Source organism: Calypte anna, chromosome 4A (assembly GCF_003957555.1).
Source record: "Calypte anna isolate BGI_N300 chromosome 4A, bCalAnn1_v1.p, whole genome shotgun sequence".
Classification (NCBI taxonomy): domain Eukaryota; kingdom Metazoa; phylum Chordata; class Aves; order Apodiformes; family Trochilidae; genus Calypte; species Calypte anna.
In genome coordinates this window covers 6,410,131-6,433,613 of record NC_044248.1, presented here as the reverse complement: position 1 = coordinate 6,433,613, position 23,483 = coordinate 6,410,131, and the positions used below count along the sequence as shown (strand labels likewise).

The 23,483-nt window shown below is 39.7% G+C and overlaps 2 protein-coding genes across 5 annotated transcripts in view; one reads left to right on the top strand and one right to left on the bottom strand.

Moving 5' to 3' along the window:
• Positions 1–1,392: 1,392 nt before the first annotated feature.
• On the bottom strand, positions 1,393–16,034 carry BST1 (bone marrow stromal cell antigen 1). 2 transcript variants are annotated; one of them, XM_008495509.2, is made up of 9 exons: positions 15,657–16,034; positions 11,793–11,922; positions 10,621–10,756; positions 10,058–10,140; positions 9,385–9,461; positions 8,699–8,791; positions 6,679–6,765; positions 6,126–6,185; positions 1,393–2,896 (listed from the first exon to the last, which is right to left on the bottom strand). In XM_008495509.2, exons 1-9 carry the CDS (start codon positions 15,821–15,823, stop codon positions 2,782–2,784), a joined length of 948 nt encoding a protein of 315 aa, XP_008493731.1. In that variant the 5' UTR covers positions 15,824–16,034; the 3' UTR covers positions 1,393–2,781. The 2 variants fall into 2 exon arrangements, with proteins under 2 accessions (XP_008493731.1, XP_030305676.1); XM_030449816.1 differs by lacking the exon at positions 1,393–2,896 and adding an exon at positions 4,062–4,587 and having other exon boundaries at positions 15,657–16,033.
• Positions 16,035–19,895: 3,861 nt separating this feature from the next.
• The window catches only part of FBXL5 (F-box and leucine rich repeat protein 5), a 33,689-nt gene continuing 30,101 nt past the window's right edge, over positions 19,896–23,483 (top strand). Inside the window, exon 1 of one of the 3 annotated variants that reach the window (XM_030449640.1) lies at positions 19,896–20,061. In XM_030449640.1, the coding sequence (XP_030305500.1) occupies positions 19,978–20,061 (84 nt within the window). In that variant the 5' untranslated portion in view covers positions 19,896–19,977. Of the gene's footprint in view, positions 20,062–20,282; positions 20,546–23,483 lie in introns of those variants that run through there. The other 2 variants (XM_030449639.1, XM_030449641.1) reach the window with 2 other exon arrangements.

Here is a 23,483-nt window from a genome sequence, read left to right as displayed (position 1 = left end):
TGGATTCAAAATGATACACAGAATGCTTCTATATCAAACATTTTCTTCCTTGAATACAGGTCCAGAGACAGCTGGTTTTGCAGTACTGAATGACAGAAACATTTTGGATGTAGATTTGAAGCACCCTGCTGAACATTACCAGTTTACAGAGTTTACAGAGAAGGGCAGATGCCTTTTGGACATTAGGATTTCTCCACTTTTGGCACAGCTGTTACATGAGACATTGCTAATCAGAACATTCACCAACTCTTCAAGACAGAGCACAGGTATATCTGGCCCACTCTCATACCTAGCAGATTCTCACCACATAAGTAGCACTGTTCACAAACTTTGTAGATGTAGAAATAAAAAAGAGAGGCATTTAAGAGATTCTCTAGCTCACAACCTTGTGTTGATGTCTCTTCCTCCCTCCTGCAGTAACAAATGACCTTATTGTTTCTTGTTTTGCTGACACTTCTGCTCCTCTACTTCTGAGATGTAGTCACAATGTTCTTCCACTCATGTTAAAACCATTATAATAAACTCAGCACAAACAATCCGCACTCAGCTTGAAATTTGCTACATTTAAGGTCTCAGGAAGTTTATGTAGCTAAAACTTTGCCTTCTTAGTTTTTCCCTGCTATACTCGTTGGTTAGCTAAAAATCTTTACAGATCTTTCCAAGCTTTTCCATCAAGTCTAAGACACCTGATTCAAAAGATACAGGAAGAAAAAAAATTACTGTCTTTGCTACCAAGTTGAAATAATGGGATAAGAGGCATGAACATTAGAAATAAGAAAACACTGCAAGAGGTTTCTGAGTGTGATGTTCATGATATAAGGTTAGGCAGTAAATAACCTCAAATGATTTAAATCATATCTATCCTACTTTGTATTTTACTTTTTTTTTCCCCCACAAAGTAGAATTATTTAGCACTTCTAACAGTCTGTTTGGTATCATAAGTAATGATAGCACTGACTGAGTGCACCCTTGGAGTGGATTCCCAGAGGCTGGAAAGCTTTCCTAGGCTAGTAAACAAGAGGTGGCCAACTGGGATGCTTGGCTTGTGGATGGAAGTTTCCTAAAAGGCATATAGCTTGTTAATGGTACTAAGCTATTCTCTGAATCCTACAGACTCTATAATATACATAATATATACATAGGCCAACTGGGAGGACAGCACTGTACCAACTGATGGCTTGGACACATAGCTCTGAGCTTCATTTGTATGATTTCTACAGCCTGTGATCCAAAATGTGCCATGATGTGATCTGCTGGGTACATGTAGAAGATTGATCAAACTTGCTTGGTCTATGGAACAAACACCTCTCAATATTCTGGTAGCTGCTTTTAAGGACATCATCAAACAAGCAATAAAAATGAGGAGGATGTTGAAGGAACTAATCAAAAGCAAGGAACGATTTTGAGGTGTTAATCCAGCCCAGATTTTCAAAGGTTTGTAACTTTTAATTTCAATACTTTTGCAAGTGCCTGAAACAGACACAAAAATCCTTCAAGCTGGAGCTTAGACCCAGCTGTGACCCAAGCAAATACAACTATGTGTGTAATATAAAGGGGTTTGCATTAAAATTAAATCAAAGATTATTACAGGAATGGAAGCCACACAATTAACAACATTACATTTTATCTTTCAAACATACAAGATGATGCAGTTGTACAAGAGACTGGAAGGATGTAGATCTACCATGGAGCCCTAAATCAGATGCACTGAGGTAATGGGAGCAATCCTGTTCCAGTTTCCAGTTTCCAGTTTCCTGACAACCAGCTAATACAAACACAAATAAGTATTACAGAAACTAACAGAGAATGTGCAACAAAACTTTATGTAATGCTATTTCCTAGAAGTACTACTGTTTTTTTCCCCAAAGATTTACGTGTCATCTTGGTAGCTGGATGTCTTGGAGAGTTAGTGGAGCATCAAGCTGGAACATTTAGATAATTCAGAGATGGAATGCAAGAGACCTTCAAGATGGCATCTGCTGCCTCCTCAGAATATTTCTGCAGCATGCTAAGTGAGTTCACTGGAAGAAGGCAGATGTCTGACTTGGCAGCTTCTCATCTGAATTTGATATGCCATAAAACACCCCATGGTGATCAACCACCACATCATGGTGAAAAGCCTGTGGAAATTTCTGGACCTAATATTCCTGATTGTCAGCTATCCAGTGGCCAGGAAGCAGCCACCTGAAGAGCAACTGTGCAGATGATAAAGCAATCAGTATTTTGGGGTAAAATACTGTGCAAGCCAGAATCTCACTGTCTGATAGGTTTCAGGTAAGCTTGGAGCATACTGAACCACTTATGAAAATTTGTTTCATTCTTCCACTGTCTCACCTGCTGTTTCTTGTACCAAGTGAGCAATCTAAGCTCTCTCCCATCTGAATTCCTATTTCCCCTTCCCAAAACATGATAATCAGACAGTTATTTTCCAGGGCCAAATGCTAGGGTTGGTTTTACGAGCAAGTAGGCTGTGTGGGAGATGTATGACAGGCATGTTTGCACTTTCCTTTCTGAAACATGCTTACTTCTGGATAAGGATAAAAATAAATATCAATGCATTTCTTCTGTTTAAGAAAAGGAAATGAAGGATGATGTTTGCTAGAAGCAGCAGAATAATTTTTGATACTAGTAGTAGCTGGTACCTTGATAGAAGTATTCAGAGTTTTAATATGCAGGTTTAATACCAGTCCCAGGACTAGGATGACACTGCAGTTAGAAATTAGTTGAAGCCATATTTTAGCCAGCAAAGGCAAACAGAGAATATGGATTCAGTTTTTTAACTTAGTACACTAAAGCAAATCTGAACAAAAAGCTTGCAAAAGAAACAAACATGAGCTTGTTCCAGCTGCCTCCTCTGTCTGAAGATACAGGTCCTCTTTGTGCTGCTGGTGCAGATCTGAAGAAAAGAAAACAAACAGGATGTTCACAGCCCAGAGCTGAGTTGGGATTCTTTTAAATACCAGGGGGCTGTTGCCAGGGATGAAGTTTGCAGTCCAAGTGCTAAGCTAGAAGTTTCTTTATGAGAGCTCATCACCAGACTCCCTTTGGCTGTCATGATTTTATAGACAAGGTATCTGTACACAGCCTGGAAACACTTCTTCATATGTAATATCTGAGCCTCCTCATCTCTCCACATCAATTTACTGTCTCTGGCCTTATGCTTGACATTATATAGAGCTCTTCTGGACAGCAGTGTTCCCAGAGGTCTTTATTTTTACGGCACTTTATACAGTATCTAGATCCCTTCCTAAGTCTCCCTGACATTCCAACAATGTAATAAATACAACTAATGGGTTGCATCTGGCTTCCTTTTGGCTCCTGTTTATAAGCCATCTCTGCCATCTAGTGGGTGTTTTTTTACTTACAAGTTCAAACATCAGTATGGACAATCATCTTTACTGTAAATTCATCAGAATATGTAGTAAATTAATTTTATCCTCTTCCTATAAAAAAGAAAACTATTGATAGGAAGGGAAACTATTAAAACCTACTTTGGGAGTGATGCTTGTCCAAATTTAGACTCAGTGGGAACATGGCTCAAGATTGAAGAGGAGTTAAGGGGCTCTGTCACTACCCAAGAAGCCCAAGGTACAACTCAGCACCTCCTGGGCCACCTCTGTGCTGTCCTAATACAGCCCTTTGGCTTGACCAGGTAACAGGAGTTGGGGTGATGACAAAAAAAAAAAAACAAGTCACTTGCACAGCTCTGATGATTTTGGCCTCTGGACATTATTCTTTGAAGGCTGAGAAGCCAACCATCAGCCTTGTTACTGCAAGTGGCTACTGTGAGAGGGGATGCACCAGCTCCTGCATGCCTGCACTCACTATTTGTTATGGAAATACCAGCACTGAGTGTACACTGAGCACACACACTCAAAGCTTTTCCCAACAGCTTTTCCCAAAGCTTTTCCCAGTGCTACTGGTGATAGCACTACTGACCAAACTGTCCTCCTGGGGGTTAATGCACTGTCTATCCACAGAGAAAACAGATCTAGACGATAATCATCAAACCATTTGTATACAGCTGCTTAAGGCTGTTTCTGAAAGGGCAGCTGATTTCAGTGGTGTTATTTATTGCAGAGAAGTCAGTGATCTGGGGAAGAGCATAAGTAGTCATTGGCTGGAAGTATTTTGGCTACTTGAATTTTAGGGAGAGGCAAGGAGAGCATTCAGAGTGGGAAGCTCTGCCTTGATTAGGGATAGCACAGACATGAAGTGAACCAAAGCCATCACATTGCCATGCATACAGGGGGGGAAATAGAAGCTTCAGGAAGGAAAGAATCAAGAAAACTTCTAAGGAGGATGAGAAGAACTGAGTGGCTTAGAATTCACCCCACGAGAGTGTGAGAGTGGTGCTGAGAATATGCCAGTGATTGTGTTAAGTACCAGCACGGATGGAAAGGAAGGGGTGGCTGCTCCCCTGCTTACATACTGCAAGCTTTATGTGGAAATACTGGAGAACTGGTAAGAGCATCCCTTAGGTGAAAGGAAAAAGACATTAATGGTTTCCAAAAGCCTCCTCATCCAGGTTCCCTCAGCTGAGGAATGTACCCACATCACAAAATTTTGAGGAAAATGGTTTAAAACCTGGGAGAAGAGAAAAAAATCTTCTGTTAAGAGTTCAGATTATTGTCTTTTTTCAAAGTCCTGTTAAGTGCTTCTTCATCCAGTTTGTTAACATTGTCACCATGTTCACAGCTGACATCCTGCATGGGACAACTCCATTTTCTTTGGACACATAACCAAAAGCCTTACCACTTACTGGAATGACATACAGCAAGGAAACCAACCATGCAAGTGGTATCCAGTGCCAAACAAATGCCTTAACAGGGCTGGGAGCCTGCTCCATGATCTACTACCCAAAAGGAGTCTGGAGCTATCAGTGATATCTAAAATGCCACTGTTTTCATCATCCATTTATAGTGTGGTGCTGGGATGTAATCTGGATGTAAGAAGAAGTGCTGTCATGTGACAAGATGAGGAAAAGCTTTCAGTGACCAGAGAATACTTATTTTCTCTGTAAGGGTGTATTAAAAACTCATTATATGCATACAGAAAGTGATATACACCACCTTTTCTCCATTGCATGAAGCACTACTGCCACACACCCAGAGGCAGCCAAGCAGGAGTCACACCTCACTGCTGCCATAGCCAGGGACAGCAAATCAGGTTTTTCTAGAAGAAATTATCATTGCAGTACTACATGGCTATTAATACCCAGATTTGCAGGTGCTTGAATTAGGGCAGAAGGGACAGTAGGAGGTTGGTTGTGGCCAAATATATGGATTATGAATAAAGATGATGTAACTAGAGAACAGCTTTTTATGCATCTACATATTCTGCATCTTTCCAAACTGTGAGAAAGTTTTCATATTCAGATGCTCAAGTTCCTTATGTGTACCTATACATGCAACATCATGCAGATTAAGAGTCTTAGACAACTGAGGAAAATCATCTTTACTGTAAATTCATCAGAATATGTAGTAAATTAATTTTATCCTCTTCCTATAATAAAGAAAAATATTGATAGGAAGGGAAACTATTAAAACCTAGTCTGGGAGTGATGCTTGCTAATGAAGAAAGTTGTATCTTAGAAGTAAGCTGTATTCTCTGCAGATAACCCACTGGTCCAAAATAAATACATTAAACTATAGAAATTGGGTTTGTACACAAAACAGGAGATGAAAAGAAAACTTCCTCAAAACTTGGAACCAAAAGTTTGAGAAATGTCCTTTAGATCTTTGCTATTTGACCACCTACACTTTCATTATGCAAGGAAGAATATTAATGAAAACAATTCCAAATTTGTAATAAGAATTTGCAGCAGCACACAGATATTTACAGACTCCATTCATCCCAGCAGTGATGAATACAGTGTGACTGAGGCATTGATGAGAACTGATTAACACCTAACTTTGAACAGCAGGTGCTCACAGACCATTGTGTACAATTTGTAGACAGAAACTGCTTAATCAATACACCAAGTAGTAAATTCAAGAATACTGTGTAGTGCATGAGGGTGATACATAATAGGAGGCAGAGGTGGAATCCATTGAACTGATGACTTCTGGATTATTTATTTGGTTGTAATGACACTTGGGATGGGCTGAACTTCTTTTACTTACGATGAAAGGGTACACTTAGAATCATCAGGGTAATCCAGGCAGAGTAAGAGCATTACAGACCTGTGAAGATATAACTTTATTTAGCAGCTTTCAGGCAGATAACTGAGGAAGACAAATGAAAACCAATTAAACAGTATTATCATGCCTAAATTTTGCCTTCAGTTATATTTATCTTACAATCTACTGTGAATAACCAGAGCTGTGACAGTAATTCTGCAGAAATTCAATTGTCTTTTAAACTGTTGTTAGATTTTTCAATCCAAAGAAAGACTTTTCAGTGAAGTGGAATACACGAGGTCATCATCTGAGTCTGACAGGGGGTAAGTACAAAGATCCCCTTAATTATGCAATTCTATGATACACTGTATTTTTTTCTCAATTCATTGATGAAAAATGACAAGCCTGAAATATGTGACATCACCCCTCCAACATACCATTCTCTTGCTGAAAACACAATATTAATGTCTCTTAAGTATTAGAAGGTAAGAAATAATTTAAAATAGTTGAGGTGTTAGTGGAAATACATGATAATTAATGAAGGATTTTCACTTACTTGTAATTGTCAGTGCAGGTGACATCAAAACCAAGGGTTTTCAGTCTGTCTTCTAATATCTTTACAGTATGAGTTCCACAGGATTCCCTGTGAGAAAGGATTCTATTATCATTGCAAATCTTTCATTATCTAATTTTCCTTTCACCTCACTTGATGGATAGTAAAGTAAATCCCCACTGTAAAGTAAATCCCCATTACTTTGCCCCCCTATATTCCTTAACACCTACAGAAAACTGGTGTACATTGCCATTTAAAATATTTCATTTGCTTTATGGTTGCTTAACATTTTATACTCAGTTTTCAGACTGAAGATTCACTTCAGCCACTGCAGCATTTGCAGGTTCTATCAACCAATATTCCCACCTTTAATATTCCACTAGACAAACAGAAAAAGAACTAAATAAAGTTGTAAAATAATAAGTGATTCATTTGTAATATTCTTTGGCAGCTATTTAGGTGGTGCTGAAGTTGATGCTATCTGTCTTTGAAGAGTAAGTTGGTTACAATAAATTAGAATTACTCTTGTTGTTAGAAGTTTTACTCTCTCTTGAATACAGAAAAACAGAAAAAGGAGAGAGAAAAAAACCACAGAAATAATCCTAAACCCAGCTTCTGTGTCTAGGATGTGGTTTTTTTCATTTGTGGTCCAAATAGCAAAAGAAAGTTTAGCATAGCACTTAAATTACTGAGATCTTTAAAACTTGCACCAGCTTGCTACTTATTCATTGGCCACTAAAAACTCATGACTCTAAAGAAATCATAAGGGGGACAACAAAATAACTGTAAAAAGCAATTAATAAAAAATACACAAATATTCATATGCATCCAGACAAGCACAAATGGAAAGATAAACTAAGATTCAGCACTTGTCTTAATTTTTCTTTGTAATAAGGGCAATTTTTGCAAAGGTGAGCTCATATTCTTTGATTTAAAGGCTGAAAATTCCACAGCTCCACAGGACTATGGTGAAATTTGTGGTCTGAGTTCCCCATGCCAAAACTGAATGAAAGAGAAGCAAAGAGATATCTGAGATGTGAAGGGGAAATGGCACAAAATGAGTGGATGCAACTGAGGAGCAAGCACACAAGCCTCACATTGCTGAAAAAGCAGGTCACACCAGGGATTCAGCCACCAGTGCTGGATATGGTGACGTTTTTGTCCATTTTTCTGGTTCTTTTCAGACAAGGTGGTTTTAAGACCAATGAAGTGCCACATAATCAGCTGCAGGGGCACTGCAGATGGTTGGGGTAAAACCCTATTCCTCTATTCCTCCACCCCTGATTCATCTATGTCCATTTGCAGTGATCCCCACAAAAGCTATAATTAAGACACTATCTAATTCTTCCTTTGATCAATCCCAAACCAAGCATAATTTATGGCCTGATAATTTCACTTGTATTACTTCAGAGCCTGTTTTCCACTGTGTTCTGTTGAAATTGTCACTTGGTCTTGAGCTATTTACCAACAGGCTGCTCTGTCTGGAGTAATCTGTTTTGATTTGTTTATTCATTTGGTTTTATTTATTTTTTCTTTTAAAGTAGATTAACAGGCATATAAGACATTTTTATTATTAGATTAAGTACTGAGAGAAGATGAGCCCTCTGGTGGTAGTTTATTGCTTCTACTAATTTTCAAACAGTTGAGAAAGGTGAAAATTAAAATAATGCATATGGCAAGACAAAAGAAATATTTCATGTCAACATTTGATCTGAAATTCAGATTGACTCTTCTCTTAGTAAACCTGCATGTGCTATATTTTCACTGAAGATCTGATACACACCTACACCCCTCTAGGTAAGAGTGGACTCCAGACATAATATTAGAATTTATTTATATCTTGTCTAATTCTGGTAATTCTATACTCTTTGGGAATGGCAAAGTGTGATTTCTGTGGTAGTGAAAGCACCTAAAATATTCTTAGTTTAATTGCTATGCAATTACAGTAAAATAAAAAGCTAAGATGAAATTTCAAAGACAGATCCAAAAAAGATAAATTGATTTTTTGGAAGACCTGACTTACCTATCTGGTCCTTCAATATCATCCACAACCCAGATGACAATTTTTGAGATTTTGTCTTTCTGGAGATTAGGTACTTCATAATCTGCAAAAAAACTGATTTAAGAAACAAATTTTTAGAACCATAAAGAGCACAAAAAAGAAATAAACTTTTTTCCCTTTGCATTATTCAAGGCTCTGTTCATGTTGTAGGAAATGGGCTTGCTCAGTTTAACATTTATACCTTCTGATTACAAGCAGAGCAGAAAAAAGCTGATTCACATTCTGAATGTCCTCAAATGTCAAAGACATTTCATCAGAAGTTTTGTTTTCATGTTCCTTGTAGTATAGATGTGCTCTCCTTGGAGATGCAGCTCAACAGACATTTTGTACCACTCATCTTTTTTAAGACATATGCATTTTGCCACAGCATTTTGGCTGACTTGAAGGATGTTTTCAAAGAGCCTTTATCCTGCTTGCCACAGCAGTTTGCAAAAGAGAGGAATCAAAAGGATTGTTTGAATCCATTTCATGTTATTTCTGACAGCTGGGGACAATTAGCAGTCGTTCACACAACTCAGCAGACTTTGATGCAACAGGCTCTTCCAGCCACCCTTCCCATGCAGCAGAAGACCCAAACAACTGCTTGACCTTTTTTTTTTATTAGGCATCAGGCATTATTGTACAAATAACTAAGTCAGTTTTCTTACCCTGGCACTGGATAAGCTCCTCCAACTGCAGAGCCATTCAACAAGACATGTATCACCCCAGAACTGTGCTGTGCATACTGAAATACATAACAAGTTTTTTTTCAGAACTCATCTTACAGATTTACCAGATGATTTAGTATTATTGTATTGCAAGCAACAATGAATAAGGAATGAATTTTCCACAAAGAACACCAGAGTTGTGATAATAAAACCAAACTATCACTCTACCAAGTCACTGCAGTAGAAAGGAGAAGAACTAATTAGCCAATGCATTAATTCTCTGTATATTCTCCAACTATTTTCTCAAATATAGGAAGAAAGCATTTTGGCAACCTCTTGGGTTTGATCTGTGAACAAAGGGTGTCCATCAAGGCTGTCACATGTCACTTAGGACATGTATTCAGCAAAAAAAATAGTGTGCTTGTTGTACTTACTGTATTATTAATATATATTAATAGAGCTAGAAGAATTTTACTACATGATTAAGTAAGTTAAGGTGAAAGTTAGGTTCCTCTTGCTGAAACAACTGCACTCACTCTAAAAAAGTGTATTTTTATTAGAGGAAATAATTTGGCACAGTTACAGACTGAAATCTGTTTTGATCAGGCAATGTTTTCCTGAATTACCCAGAACACACTCATTAATGTACACTCAGGACTAATGCACTATTTACTGTGGCTGATGCTATCCTCCAGAAAGACTCCAGTGCATTGTTTTCACATTCCTCTGTAGTAGGGCAGGATTCATAGTCCAGTTCTGTGGGAAGACATTTGATTTGTGTTATTAGACAGATGGCAATGACCATAAAATGTTACCTTAGAAAGCAACTAACTATATTCCTGTATTACTCACCGAACATACAATGATGGAATCATAGAATAATTTGGGTTAACAGACAAGATGGTCTCATACAACAAGCCTGACAATTGTATTTTTTTCCTATCATTTTCCATCCTCTGCAGTTTATAAAAACAGAAACATTCTGTGGATCAAATAGTTTGGCTGAAACAGGAACTCCCTGTTCAGAGGACTGAGAAGGAGGTTTATCCTCTGTTTGGATTTTACTGTTTGTTCCCTGACTACAGTGTTGATAATTCCCACAAAACAGAAGAGAATGAGACAGTGAAGCTATCCCTGATTTTTCCTGGGGGAAGAGCAAAATTAGCTCCTCCAGAACAGAGCAGTTGGTCTCCATTATGGTTTTACAGATATTTAATATAACTCCCATCAGCTTACCAGTGCTGTTTGCCTGCCCACACCAGTTTAGAAGGTCTCCAAAGAAGCCAAACAAAGTCTCAGCCACAGACATGAAGCGACGGCCTCTACCAGCAAAGCTACTGACTAGCAGCTGATTATTTTCCCAGAAGAGAGACTGTGCAAAAAAGGGGAAAAAAAAACCAAACAAAAAACAGACAAAATGAACCATCACTTGAGAACGGACACAATGAGATTATGCAGTGTTGAAAAGTTTAAAACAGATTTTGGTATTCCTTTCAAACTCAAGCTAATAACCAGAAATTTAAGCTCTCTCTTAAGAGGAACACAGTTGGTTTTTTCACAGCAGCACAAAATCTGATCACTACAGGCTTGAGGTGCACTCGTACCTTGATGAGAATGGGCAGCAGACAGATTTTAAAAAAGGGAGAAAAAAGAAAAGAGAAATATTTATAAGCCAGGTGTATCTTACCATAATTCTGTCACACCACTATGTTGGCTTACAGTGTGAAAAAATCATCCATCTAGCTGTTATTTCAGTGTTTGTAAAACTCCTTCATAAATTAAGCTATGTTGACAGCAAGCTTTGTTGGGTTAGTTTCTATCAGTTAGAGATAAGGAATAATTATGCTAGAAGAAAAACTGCTTTAAAGCACAACCTCTTAGGGAAGGCCACAGCACAGGTTCTGATGGGTTATGAGGGCATGAAAAGCTGTGGTTTTTGTACTTCCACACTTTTCTGTAATTGCCAGAGCCTCAAGCCCTTATTGCTTGCTAGCATAAAGCATTGTCCTGCTCTAATATCTGCTTGTTTGTTTAACATGTCAATGTTTAATGTGCCATTGCCCTGGGACTTGGCTGTGAGGAGTGAAAGCAAAAGATGACAGCAGGCACAGAGCTTTGCCAGCAGAGCTTTGAGCTAAAGAAGAAGCGGAGGTTCAGGGACGACAACAGAGTTCCTGGCATGACAGGAAAATTGGGGGATCTTTGTAGAAGCAAAATAGAGAAGTTGCTGCATAAAATAAATGCAGCCAAACACACTGGAAAATGCAATCAAGCTTGTAAACTACAGACAGGCCAAAGATGATGAATCATGAGTAAGCCACAGAATGACTCTTAGTCAGTTTTGAACTGTGTGATGGAAAATCTGCTGGATGTCACAGTACTGTTAACATAACTTTAATAATCATTACCTTGTTAGGTGGAATTGTGTGCAATGACAGGTTGATGTATAACTCATAGTCCTTAGGGAGAATGCTGCAAGGATCCTTGTTGATAAAAGCATTTTTAAATGCCTCCCATATCTCTGAACAGTTCTTCTCACTGTAATCATTGAAACAAACAGCAGAATTTTTTTTTTTCAAATCAAAGGAAGAAAGACATTTGTTCCAAACTTCTTCAAAGTCCCAAATTAAAAAACTCACAAGGATAAGATAGAAAAATGAAGTGAGGGTGGTAGAAAACTTGCAACCCAGGAAGAACTTACAGGTTTTGTCTTTTCCTGACTGGTAACAGAAGCAGATAAGGAAGCAGCAGCAATGAAAATAGCAGTGTGGTATTAGAAATACATAGTAATTCAACAAGTATCTTAGCAGGTACAGTTTACTATCACTGTGTAGCAGCTACATGAATCCTCTTCAACATTTAAACTGATCATGTGGAATATGGGGTGGAAATAAGATGTTAGGCTGTGTACTTTGACAGTTCCCTTCTGCCAGCTCTGTCCTAGGGACAATAATCACCCATGGACACCCATGGACATTCTAGGCATGGAAGTGTCTGAACTCTCTGGATCTGTCACAGCTTTGGACCTGCCTGTAGTAATTAAAAAGGAAATTGCCAATTTCACCACTTTCCTGTAGTTCCTTCCCCACACAGGCTGTGGCAATGTCTATGCTGGGAACACATTGCAGAACAGAATAATGTATTTTATGTGCATGCAGCATTCACAGAAGCACAGAATTATCACAGCTGGAAGAGACCTCTGAGATCACCCAGCCCAACTACCAACCCAGGAAAAAAAACACCATCTCACCAGAGCATGTCCTGAAGTGCCTCATCTACAGGGTTTTTGAATACCACCCCCCTGGGAAGCCCCTTCCAGTGCCTACCTATCCTCTCATAAAGAAATTCTTCCTAATCTCTAGTTTAAATCTCCCTTGGCACAACTTCAAATCATTTCCTGAAGTCCTATCATTATTTACTTGAGAGAATTAGGCAGCACAGCACCCACCTCACTGCAACCTCTTTTCAGCTGTAATTACTGCAGTAATTACAAGTAATTGCAAGGCTGTAGCTTCAACATCAGTAGCCCCAGTAACTAAACCTAACTGCTATTACTCAATGAGTGTGTTGCTCATTTAATGCCATCCACAGACACCAAGGTTTCTTTTGTTTCTTCTCCTCCTGACATTCTTAAGGAGCTGCTCTGTGATGCTGAATGTCACAGATAAAGTGACATTGTGAGGAGCCGTGCAGCTCCCATGCAGGAAGCAGACCACAGATTCCAACAGCTTTTGGAATCAGGATTGCTTCCAACAACTACTTAAAAAAAGCTACCTAATATATCACGAGCAAATATGGGATCTTGATCTGAATATCTTCAGTAATGCCACATGAACCCTTGATCAAGAGTTACAACATTTAAATAGCTTTACTTGCTAGAAAGGGGATTTCCATCCTATTTCTGATTTCAAACTGTTAAATTTCAGCTTCTGACAACTGTATATACTTATGTCTCATTCTGATAAAGAGCTGTCTGCTCTAAGCACTCCCTCATGCTAGTACTTGAAAACTGTGATCAGCTAAACTCTTTAAAAAAGCTTTCTTGACATTTGAATCCAGCAGTAATTTTCTGGTTAATTCACTTACTGCATTTTTTTTTCTTTATGTCTTCTCATCAAGATTTCTGCTGTTACTCAAAATTTCTTAGCTGGCAAAAATACTTTTTGAAACTACAGAGTAGGGGAGAACTGTAGTTCAGGAATATTGCTTCCAATCTTCATAGATGTTGGTAAGTCATTTATTTCATAATTAGTCAGTTAAAAAAAAAAATGTTTTCCAAGCTTCCAAGCTTCCAGTATATACTACCAACAAAGGAATCTGGGGAGGAATGTGCTACAATAATATTTGTCTAATACAGCATACTGCTATTAGAAAAACTCAAATGTGATTTTCACTCAAATCCCTCACTGTTACATGACAGCAACATTTTGTAAAATGCCTCTATAACTGTCATTTTGCATGCTCAGTTTTACCATAAAGGAAAGGTTTTCTAATGTTTCTACAAACATCCTTATGGTTTGGGAATGTTGCAGGGTAAAGTCATGCTTTGCTAGCTTCTGTCCTGTTAGGAAAGTATTTTAAAAAATTACTCTTAATTGCACATACATTCAGAAACAAAACCTATCCAGGTGGCTATGTAAAAGCTAGGGTGGGGGCAATTAAGAGACAGACAATAAACAGAAAGGGTTATATATAATTAGAATATCTGTTTTGGACCCATGCAATATGAATTTTCTGTTTAATTTATATTACACTATTTGCTTATAGATATAAGGGAAAGAATAAAAACTACATCATGTGAAATTAATTGTGCATCTCTTCTTTTTCTAATGCCATCCCAAGCCTTAGGGCTCAGATGTCCAGCCTGGTTTCATACTGTTCTGAGTAAGCATACTTCAATCAATGTGTTAAGACTTCTCAAATGTAGAATTGTTAATATTTCACAGGAATTAATTACACCACAAATCTGTCATGAATGTGAGACAGAAATACTTTCAAGAAGACTGTATTTACATTGCTAAAAGCCCAAATCAGTTAATGATTAATTTAAATTTCCACAATAACAATCCTTTCTGCTGCTCATTTCAGTGTATTGTATTATTTAGTCATGTCCTGATTCAGATATAAATGAAGTAACTTCTCCTAAGTGCAACAAGAATTACCTATCTAGAGCCTAGTGGAAAAGCAGACTTCATATAACTACACAGTTCTTAAATCACTTCAGTTTTAGCAGTTTATATAAAATATTATCTTGTAGCTGTGTTGAAATCTACAGTTGCAGTTTAGTGGCACTTTCCACTGTGATGTGTTTATAAATTTGCCAAACTCAAAATGTTCAGCTGAAATTTTCATTCCATGTCACTGGCATTAGGATGATGATTTTCTTTCATGAGGCACTTGAACCAGAATGTTTTTGATTAATTAAAAATGTTATTAGGAAGAAACACATTGTTTTACCTTTGTTAAAAGCCATGAACCTGTTTTCAGTCCTGTATCTTCCTGTTTTGTATCAGGAACTGAAAATGCAAAGGTTGGGGGATGGAGGTCATATTTGCAGACATTGTGCAACATAATCTGACAGGGTTTATGGCTGCAGGAACCCAGCCAGGTCCCCTCTGCAAATACCTTTTCAAACTATCAGGAAAAGATTTAGTGGCAGAATAAAGAACTGAACTCTGGGAGACTGTCCTTAGTTTTTTTCTTTTTTATGAAAGCCCAGACAGTTTAAGGAAGAGGGGGAAAAAGGGGTCTTTTGAGCAAAATGTGTCTTATGTCCAGTTCTGTGTAATTAACACACTGAAAGATCATGGAGAATCATACTTCAGCACTTGATTCCTACTTGATTTTTCAGTTGGATGAATTAAACAGTCTCAGTACCACCAGACAGTTTTAAAGTGTGCTGCTTTTCCTCTTATATGACCTGACACATAAGGCATGCAAAATAAAGCTGGTACTCCCAGGAGCATTGTCATTTTTGGTACTTTAGAAATACCATCCCAACCACATCTGTGTTGTGTCCTCCTTACAGAACACTAGGGGCACTAGGGGAGGAGAAATGTGAAATAAAAAGCAGAAGGTAAAACTCTTGCCTTGATTACACTACTTTTATTAACATGAAACGCATCAAGGAGCATTTTTTTTTCTGCTTCCAGACATCTACAAATACATTGGCTTCCAAAGGATCACTTTCATGGCTATAAGCAAAACATCAGGTTTCTGATTTATAACAATTTTGATGATAATAAAAACAATACAGACAAGCAAAAACTTACCCAACAGCAGGATTCACAAGTCTAATATACTCATAGCATCTTCCAGTGACAATACTTTCCAGGTTTTTTGTTGTACCTTCACCTTTCCATTTCCTTCCCTGCACTTCTGAGCAGCTGTTTATAATCAGGATGGAGACAAGCAGGAGGGACAAAAAAGGGCTCTTCATCACGAATTCTTGACAAGTCACGTTCTTAAAACAGAGAAGGAGGGGGAGGGAAATGAAGAAAAGAGATTTAAATTATATAATTTAAATGGAAAACTGGAAGCTTGACATTTAATAGTTGTAATATTGGCTATAGATCTGTCCACCAGAGACAAAGTTAGACGGAAATCTGAATCTTGCTGGGAACTGCAATATAACTGTTTCCTGGAACGATTGCAGCACAGGGATAAATACATCACTTCCTCGTGTCTAACTTGTTGCCCTCTTCAGAAAAACGAGACTTTTACGCTCATGACATTGCCACCTGGTGATAACCGGGCAGAATTACAGTGTACTTCAGGAAAGGGAGGAAAAAAACACTACTTCAACATTTATGTTCTCTTAATTCTCATTGCTATACTTGTATGTTCCTAAAACATCACAAACACTTGCATGCAACATATTTTAAGTTATTTTCTTTTAATTTTAAAAGGACTGTATATCTTGTTTTCCAAATATTTCTCTAGTGGCTAAAATTTACTGAAATACACATCAAGATCAAAAAGTAATAATAATTAACTATGTAGGTAAAGCATAATTGCATAGCAATGATTGCTTGAGTACCCAAAATCTCAGGTGAGCTTGGATCAACTCTGGTTTTGGTTAATTCTTTTTCTACCTCTCCTCTGGATACTGACAGCAACAGTTAAAGACTTCTGCATTTATAAAACCTCCTTGGAAGCAGGAATCAGTTGTAACAAGACCCAAAAAGATTAAGATGTGTTTCCTCTGCACTGAAGAATCTCTGTAACTTCTGCTTACTCTCCCTCTCCCTCCAACTTCTTTACTATAAGTACTTTGTTAGATCATCAAACAACATCAATTAATCTAATATTCAGTGTGAATATTCTGTGGTACACACTATTGCAAACACAGCCCCACTACTTTTTTTCTTTTAAAAAAAAAAAAAAATTTCAAGCTTATTTTGCTTGTGAACTCACATTACTGAGGAATATGATGGTCCTTTCTCTATTAAGTAGTTTCCATGCTTTGAATGCATCTCTTTATTTGTGATCATTTCTTTGTGAATGTATCTCTTTATTATTTATACAGTGTCAGGCTTCCATTGATGCACTGCTACTCAGCTGATGAATTTTGCTGGAGGCAAAATCTTGCTAACCACTGAGCAAACAGCTGGTGATGGACTTCTGCAAATGTGATAGAAAGATCAGCAGTTGGCTTGTGACTTGCAGCAGAGTCTTCAGGAAAGCCAGATTTAGCCAGAAATCCATGTGTAATATTGTGCTCTATTTGATGTAGAAATGCTGTACTTCACTTACTACTCTGATGCTTTTTTCTCCCTGCTTCTCCTTCTAACCTCTCTGAAAGAGGGACAGGGTGGTAGGACATAAGTATGTTAATCAAATTATTATTAGTGACTACTTGGGGTTTAGGATTAGAGAGCGTGATAACCAACATGAGTCAATGATTTATTTATTTTGTTTTATTATCAACTTTGCTGCCACCAAATTTGGGTCAGTAATTTCAGGGCTAAGAGAAACCAGATGCAGCACTGATGTGATTTTCTACATAGAAAAGGGCAGACATTGTCACCAATTTTAGCACCAAGACTAAATAAAATTCCTGCTTAAAATGGACAGTCTAAACCAAAAAGACATAAAGATGAAGTTTTGAAAAGGCTTTTCTCCAAGGACCCACCAGGTTAGAACTCACTGACTTCACAAAGAAGATGTAGGTCCTGCTCAGTGGTGTTCTCCAAAAATAAGACAACATCCCAGAGCAAATGAAAGTAAATCCAACAACTGCTGGAATTTTACCTCATCTCCTGTGGAGCTCTCTTTCCTCAGAGGCAACTTCCAAAAACAACTTCGGACCAGACAGACCTCATGATCTCATTCAGCACAGCCATTTCTAAGTTATTTTTAGTTTTGATTTAAATCTTTGCATGATGGCTCAACAAACACACTTCCAGACAAAAATTGTTCCAGTGGTGTGATAGCTTTGAGAGTCACAGCTTCACTTTGGCCTGGACTTGTCTACCTTTAGCTTTCAGTAACTGGATCTCCTTATGTCTTTTCCTGTCACATTAATGAAGACTCTACCCTCAGTAATCTTCTCCCTGTATAAATTTCTTGTAGATACCAACGAAATCTTCCCATTATTTGTACAAGAAAAATTCTGTATTTTAATCCCATTGTTAGGCACTCCAAGTATTGGATTTAACTGCCACAACCTAGCTGTCCATTTTTGCTCTCAAGCTCTGGCAATTCATGCTGGATGAAGATCACTGTTCCTCTCTCCTAGAAGAGGTTATTGCCCATGAAGCAGTCAGTGAAATTGGCAGCATATCTGTTCTGGAGATCTCTAGCTCACAAACTTAAAGAGTAACTCAAACAGCCATGAACTTCAGTCTGTTTATATCCTGAAGCCCAGGAAGATGAGAACAGACATGTTCTTTCTTGTTTTTAATACCAGATGGGAGTGGTAACTTTCAGCAGAAGGTGTAGCAGGTGGGAACATTATTAATCCCCTATTACAACTCAGCCATGGATTGCTGGCAGAATAACCCCAAATCTGCCCAACTTCATGCTTTTGGCCTGGAAATCTCACCTTGGAATTGTTGGTATTAACGAGTTCCTCTGTGGGCAAAGAACTTCAACAGAGTTTCTTGAAGCTTTGTGTCTTCAGTGCACAATTCATCTACCTAAAGCAGAGACCCAAAGTCTCAGCCACTCCTTTACACACCAGGATACACCCTCTATGCAAGGAATGCACAAGCCCAAAGCCAGGGCTGTGCTTACCAGCCGAGCAGTAAATGCAACCATGTGCTGCCTGCCCAGCTGCAAACCACCCCTGCTTTGATTTTCTTCCCTCATTGTGGAACTGTTTCTTGTTTGGTTTGGGTTTTTGTTTTGTTTTGTTTGTTTTCCCTGAACTGGCACAAATTTAACCTTCCAAGATTGGTACATATTGGCAAATACAATTAAGCAGGTCATGGTGTTCAGGAGTCCTTGGAGGCTGAAAAGGACGAATGTAAAAGGAAACACCCAACACCTCAATTGCTTAAGCCTCATTTCCTTAGATAAAGAGATAAAAAGATTATTGAGCACATCGTGAGCTAGAAAACCCTCACTTCGTTATCCCTCCTTCTCAATTCACTGTCTACTACCAGCAATAATTTCACATTTCATTCCCAAGCATTACATCAAGGAATGCTGGACTAAAAATAATGTGCTTTTGCTTGGAATATTTCAATCTGGCAACAATTCACTGCCTACATCTATAAATTAGCCAGATCTTAATCTTTTTAGTATTTGCAACAATTTTTTTTTACTGTAATAGTTTTCAGAAAGAAAGGTCTGCTGCTTGTATGAGTTTTTACAGTGGATTTTTTGGGGACATTTACCACACGTTGCCATGCTGGGTGACTGTCACACCTTTTGTCAAACCGATGTGTAAACTCAATTCTGGCAGCCATTCCAACCATTTCTGAAACGTTGCCTGGGTGGATGAATACCAAAGGCTGGTGGTTCTGCTCCTTTTGTCTCAGATGCTAAGAGTAACTCAAGATTTCTCTCTGCTTGGCCATCAGAAATGCTGCAGAAAACTGCGTGCAGATTCCCCACTGCAGCCCAGCCTGGGACATACACCTCCTCATGAAAACACCTCCTTGGCAGACACCCTTTATTATTCGTCGTCATCTCCTCTGAGAGTTTCCATCACTCCCTTTCACAACGCAACCTGCAATTCCTTCGGATTATCAATTAAATGCAGAAAAACGGAGCCCACGGCCTACAAGGTGACTCGGGGAGAATGGAGACGGCTACGACGCACCAGGAGCCCCTCCCCTCCAGCTCGGCCTCGCCTCTCCTCCCCAACCGTGACATTTTGCAGCCCGGCTTCTCAACCCCGGGGCAGCTCCGCAACACCTCGGGGAGGAAAGGGGTGAACCCTCCCTTCCTACAGCCCGAGCCCCGGGTGCCTTTCACATCCCCCCCTCAGGACACCCTCAGCGCCGCCGCCATCTTCCCCTTTCCCCGCCTCACGCCGCTCCCCGCGGGGGAGGGGCGGGGCCCAACTGCGCATGCGCGGGGCGGGTGTTGCCGCCGCCGTCAGCGCCGCCAGCGCCGGGCGCGGCGCGGCTCTATGGGGACAACATGGCTCCCTTCCCCGAGGAGGTGGATGTCTTCTCGGCTCCCCACTGGCGGATGAAGCAGCTCGTAGGGCTCTACTGCGATAAGGTAACGCGTGGGGGCTGCTTCCTCTCTGCCTCTGGCCGGCCGGCAGGCAGGCAGGCGGGAGAGAAGGAGGGTTTGGGAGTGCGCGGCTGTCAGCAGACCCGGCCCCGCCGGTAACTTCTCCTTAGCGCTGCTGAGGGAGCTCCCGGGCTCTCCGGTTCCTTTCCCGCTTGAAGGTGGCGGGGATGGTGATGCCGCCTTCCTCGCCGCGCCCTTCAGGCCCGGCTCGGGGTTCTCCTCGCCGGGGTGGGTGTCCCGCTCGTTCTCCGCAGCTTCCAGGAGCGGGCACCACGCCTTCCGCCCGCCTTCCCTCTCTTCGGGCCCGGGGGAAGGGGAGCACCGGGGCTCGTCCCTTCTCCCATTCCCCCCCCTGGATTTGCTGCCTGGGCACTGAGGTTGGGTGCAGCGGGCTTAGGAGTGGGTGGCCCGGGGTCCCGGAGGTGCTGAGGAGAGCAGCAAACCCCGTCGGTTTTTGTTAAATTAAGCGGTGAGTAGGTTAACTTAATTGTTAAATTAAGCGGCGAGGAGGCTAAAGATAACCCTAGGTAGGTTGTTTTTAATTATTTCAACGCATATATAGTTTTTACTGGTGGACAAAAGTAGTTTTTATTCTTGCTGCAGGGTAGTCGGTAACTAAGGCTGATGAGTCACCTGAGAGGCAAACTTCGCATCAGCAGCTTGGGTTGTGATGGAAGGGTTTCAGGGTAATACCTAAAAGACAGCACTCGGAAAGTGATGCCTCCCATCTCTGGGCATAAGTGGGTATTTGGAGAACCAAGCTGGCTAACAGGCATTTAATAAGAGGGTGAAGTTCCATGAGAGACAGTCTCATAGCTTACTAGTAGCTTACTGGTGCTAAAAGATAGGGGAGTTTGTGCTTCCTTTCCCTGTTTGCCACAGGCCACCTTGTATTGCTCTGGGGCTCACCAGGTCCCTTCGGGTGGGTCTGTTCAGTTTGCTAATGGGTGAAGAAAAAGTGAGAAGTGTTTTGCTGGGTTAGTTAATTAAACAGGCTGAGCAGAGGGTCTGGAGGGGGAATTAGATGAGATATGGGGTATTTTCACTTTCCTTTAACCTCTTAGTGTGTTGGCAGTTAACTTTATGTTTACTTTTTAGTGGCATGAAACTTGCTGATGCCTTAAAAGTGGATTTTATATAAAAGGAAACAAACACCTGAAACTCCTCTGCTCCTGACTCCCTGTAACAGTATTACTGAATTGCTGACTGCAGCTGAACAGGTTTTGTGTGAATCTACAGAAACTTAGTTACTTGGGTTTTATTCCAGTGAGGCATTTCTGTCACTTTTATTGAGCCTCCCACAAAGTTCAGGCCAAATTTACCATGACTTGATAAAAGTGAAACTGCTTGGGCAGGAATGCTTGATTTTCCTAAATATTGGCAAATGTGACCCAGTTTGCAGTTAGCATATCTCATTTCCTAAAAAAAAAATTAAAATAATTAAAATTAAATGTATGGAAGTTTGCTTACTTCCCTTTCCTTTAAGAATACAAATATTAATGAATGGAATTTTAAAAAAAGTATTCAGTTTTGCATCTTTTCACCCTGTGAACTTGCAGATGGTCTGACCTGTGACCTTTGTATTAGAGTAATACCAGTGTTGCATCAGAAAAAACTCTCTGAACTGTGTTTGATTTTCTTGTGTGATTTAGATGCTATAACTGATAAGACTCATCTGCTTACATGGCAATTATAATCTGTGAAGCTATGCTCTTTAGAAATTTAGTTTGTTCCTGAAGGGTCTTAAAGGGTGTTTAATTTTCTGAGTTAGATGTTACTTGCTAATCCTCATGTTTCCTGTGCACTCCAATACAGTTACTATCAGGGGGCTGAATTTAATAAATTCTGTGTGGTGTTAGCAAGGGTGAAATGGGTACATCTATGCCATGCTTTTCAGGGGAACAGATGTATCTGATAGGTAAAGTGTGTCCTTTTAGGATAGAAAGACTCAGTTTATTTTTTTCATCCAGGACTTGATGCAAGACCGATCAGTGAAGTGGACGTTTAAGATGTTTGGTGCATTAATAAAGTTATCCTTCTTTTTTAAGAAGGATAAGAAGCTATCCTTTTTTTACTGGCAGAGATTTTGCCGTGTGTTTGCTGTATTCTTAAATGGCAGTTTTACCTGTGTTGTACCCAGTGCCCTGGGCTTGGATCATGAGAATAACTAAAATTCTGCCCACAAAGTTGTCAAATCTGTTGCCTGCTCTGATTCTTTGAGCCCTGTATCTCTGTGTAGGTAGTGGAGTGCTACAGCAGGCAGGCTTTATAGCTAAAATGCTTCCCCTAATGCCTTACGTCATCTTTGCTACAAATAGAGCAGATTCTGTTTTCCTATCTCTAGTGAACCTTTCTGCATTTTCAGAAAGATCTTCTGCTTATTTTCTGACTATAGCCATGCTCCTCCATCTTGGTTCTCTCTCTCCTGGCCTAAGCAAACTGATTCATTCTACTTCGCCATCTGGGTCCGTACCTCAGTGCACTTGTTGGTTTTGCCAGGACTCAGCTGCCTTCCTCCAACAGTTGTAGCTATCTGACTGCTGCTGTTAGGATTGTGTGCCTTCCTGGCTCCCATCAGAACTTAAAGTTACTCAGAGAGACTCAAAGCTGGCAGAAAAAAACATCTTTCTCCAGAAGCAGGGTGGTTTTTCAGCAAGCCCTGGTCAGATGGGTAGTGGAGCCAGTGTGAGGCAGAGGGTGGGACCGTGACAGCCACCAACTACATGGGTTTAAACTAGTGTGAAACCTCAGCCTAATTATATCTTGTGTTTTACTGAAATCTTGTTGTGCAAAACGGGAAACTGCTAATGTTGAGTAGAGCAGATGTGTTTTGGATGTGTTATTTTGCAGAGTTTGTTGTTTTGTTGCTTTTTTTTTTTTTTTTAACAGCAGCATACATGCTTGCTTTGTGCTTCTCTACAATTCTGTGCTTCTCTGAGGGCTGATACTCAAATTTCCTTTCATATTCGGCATTAAACTACTGTCATGTGTTCAGAAGTATGCACTTAGCCAAGTCAACGTGTCCAGCAAAGACATTGTTGCATTATGTTCTTGTTTCCTGCAGTGGAGGATGCACCACTGACATTCCCAGCTTTCCTGATTTCCCAGCTGTGGCTGAAAGTTTCCTATCTGTCAGGAGGCAGCACAAATTTCAGCTGATAGTGTGTTGTGGTTTGATGGGAAACATTGGTAGCTACAGCTTGAGAGCACCATTTGCAAGTGCTTGAGCTTCCCTACAATTTCCTGTAGAATGTATTAGTCTGCTGTAAGGCAAAAAAGTATCAAAAACGTTAGATATGTGCCCTGTACTAAGTCTCATGTTCCTCTTTAGTTTGATTATCTTATCAAAAGGAAATCAGATTCTTGCTTTCAAACAAATCTGAGCTGGCCAGTTGTTACTTCATTAG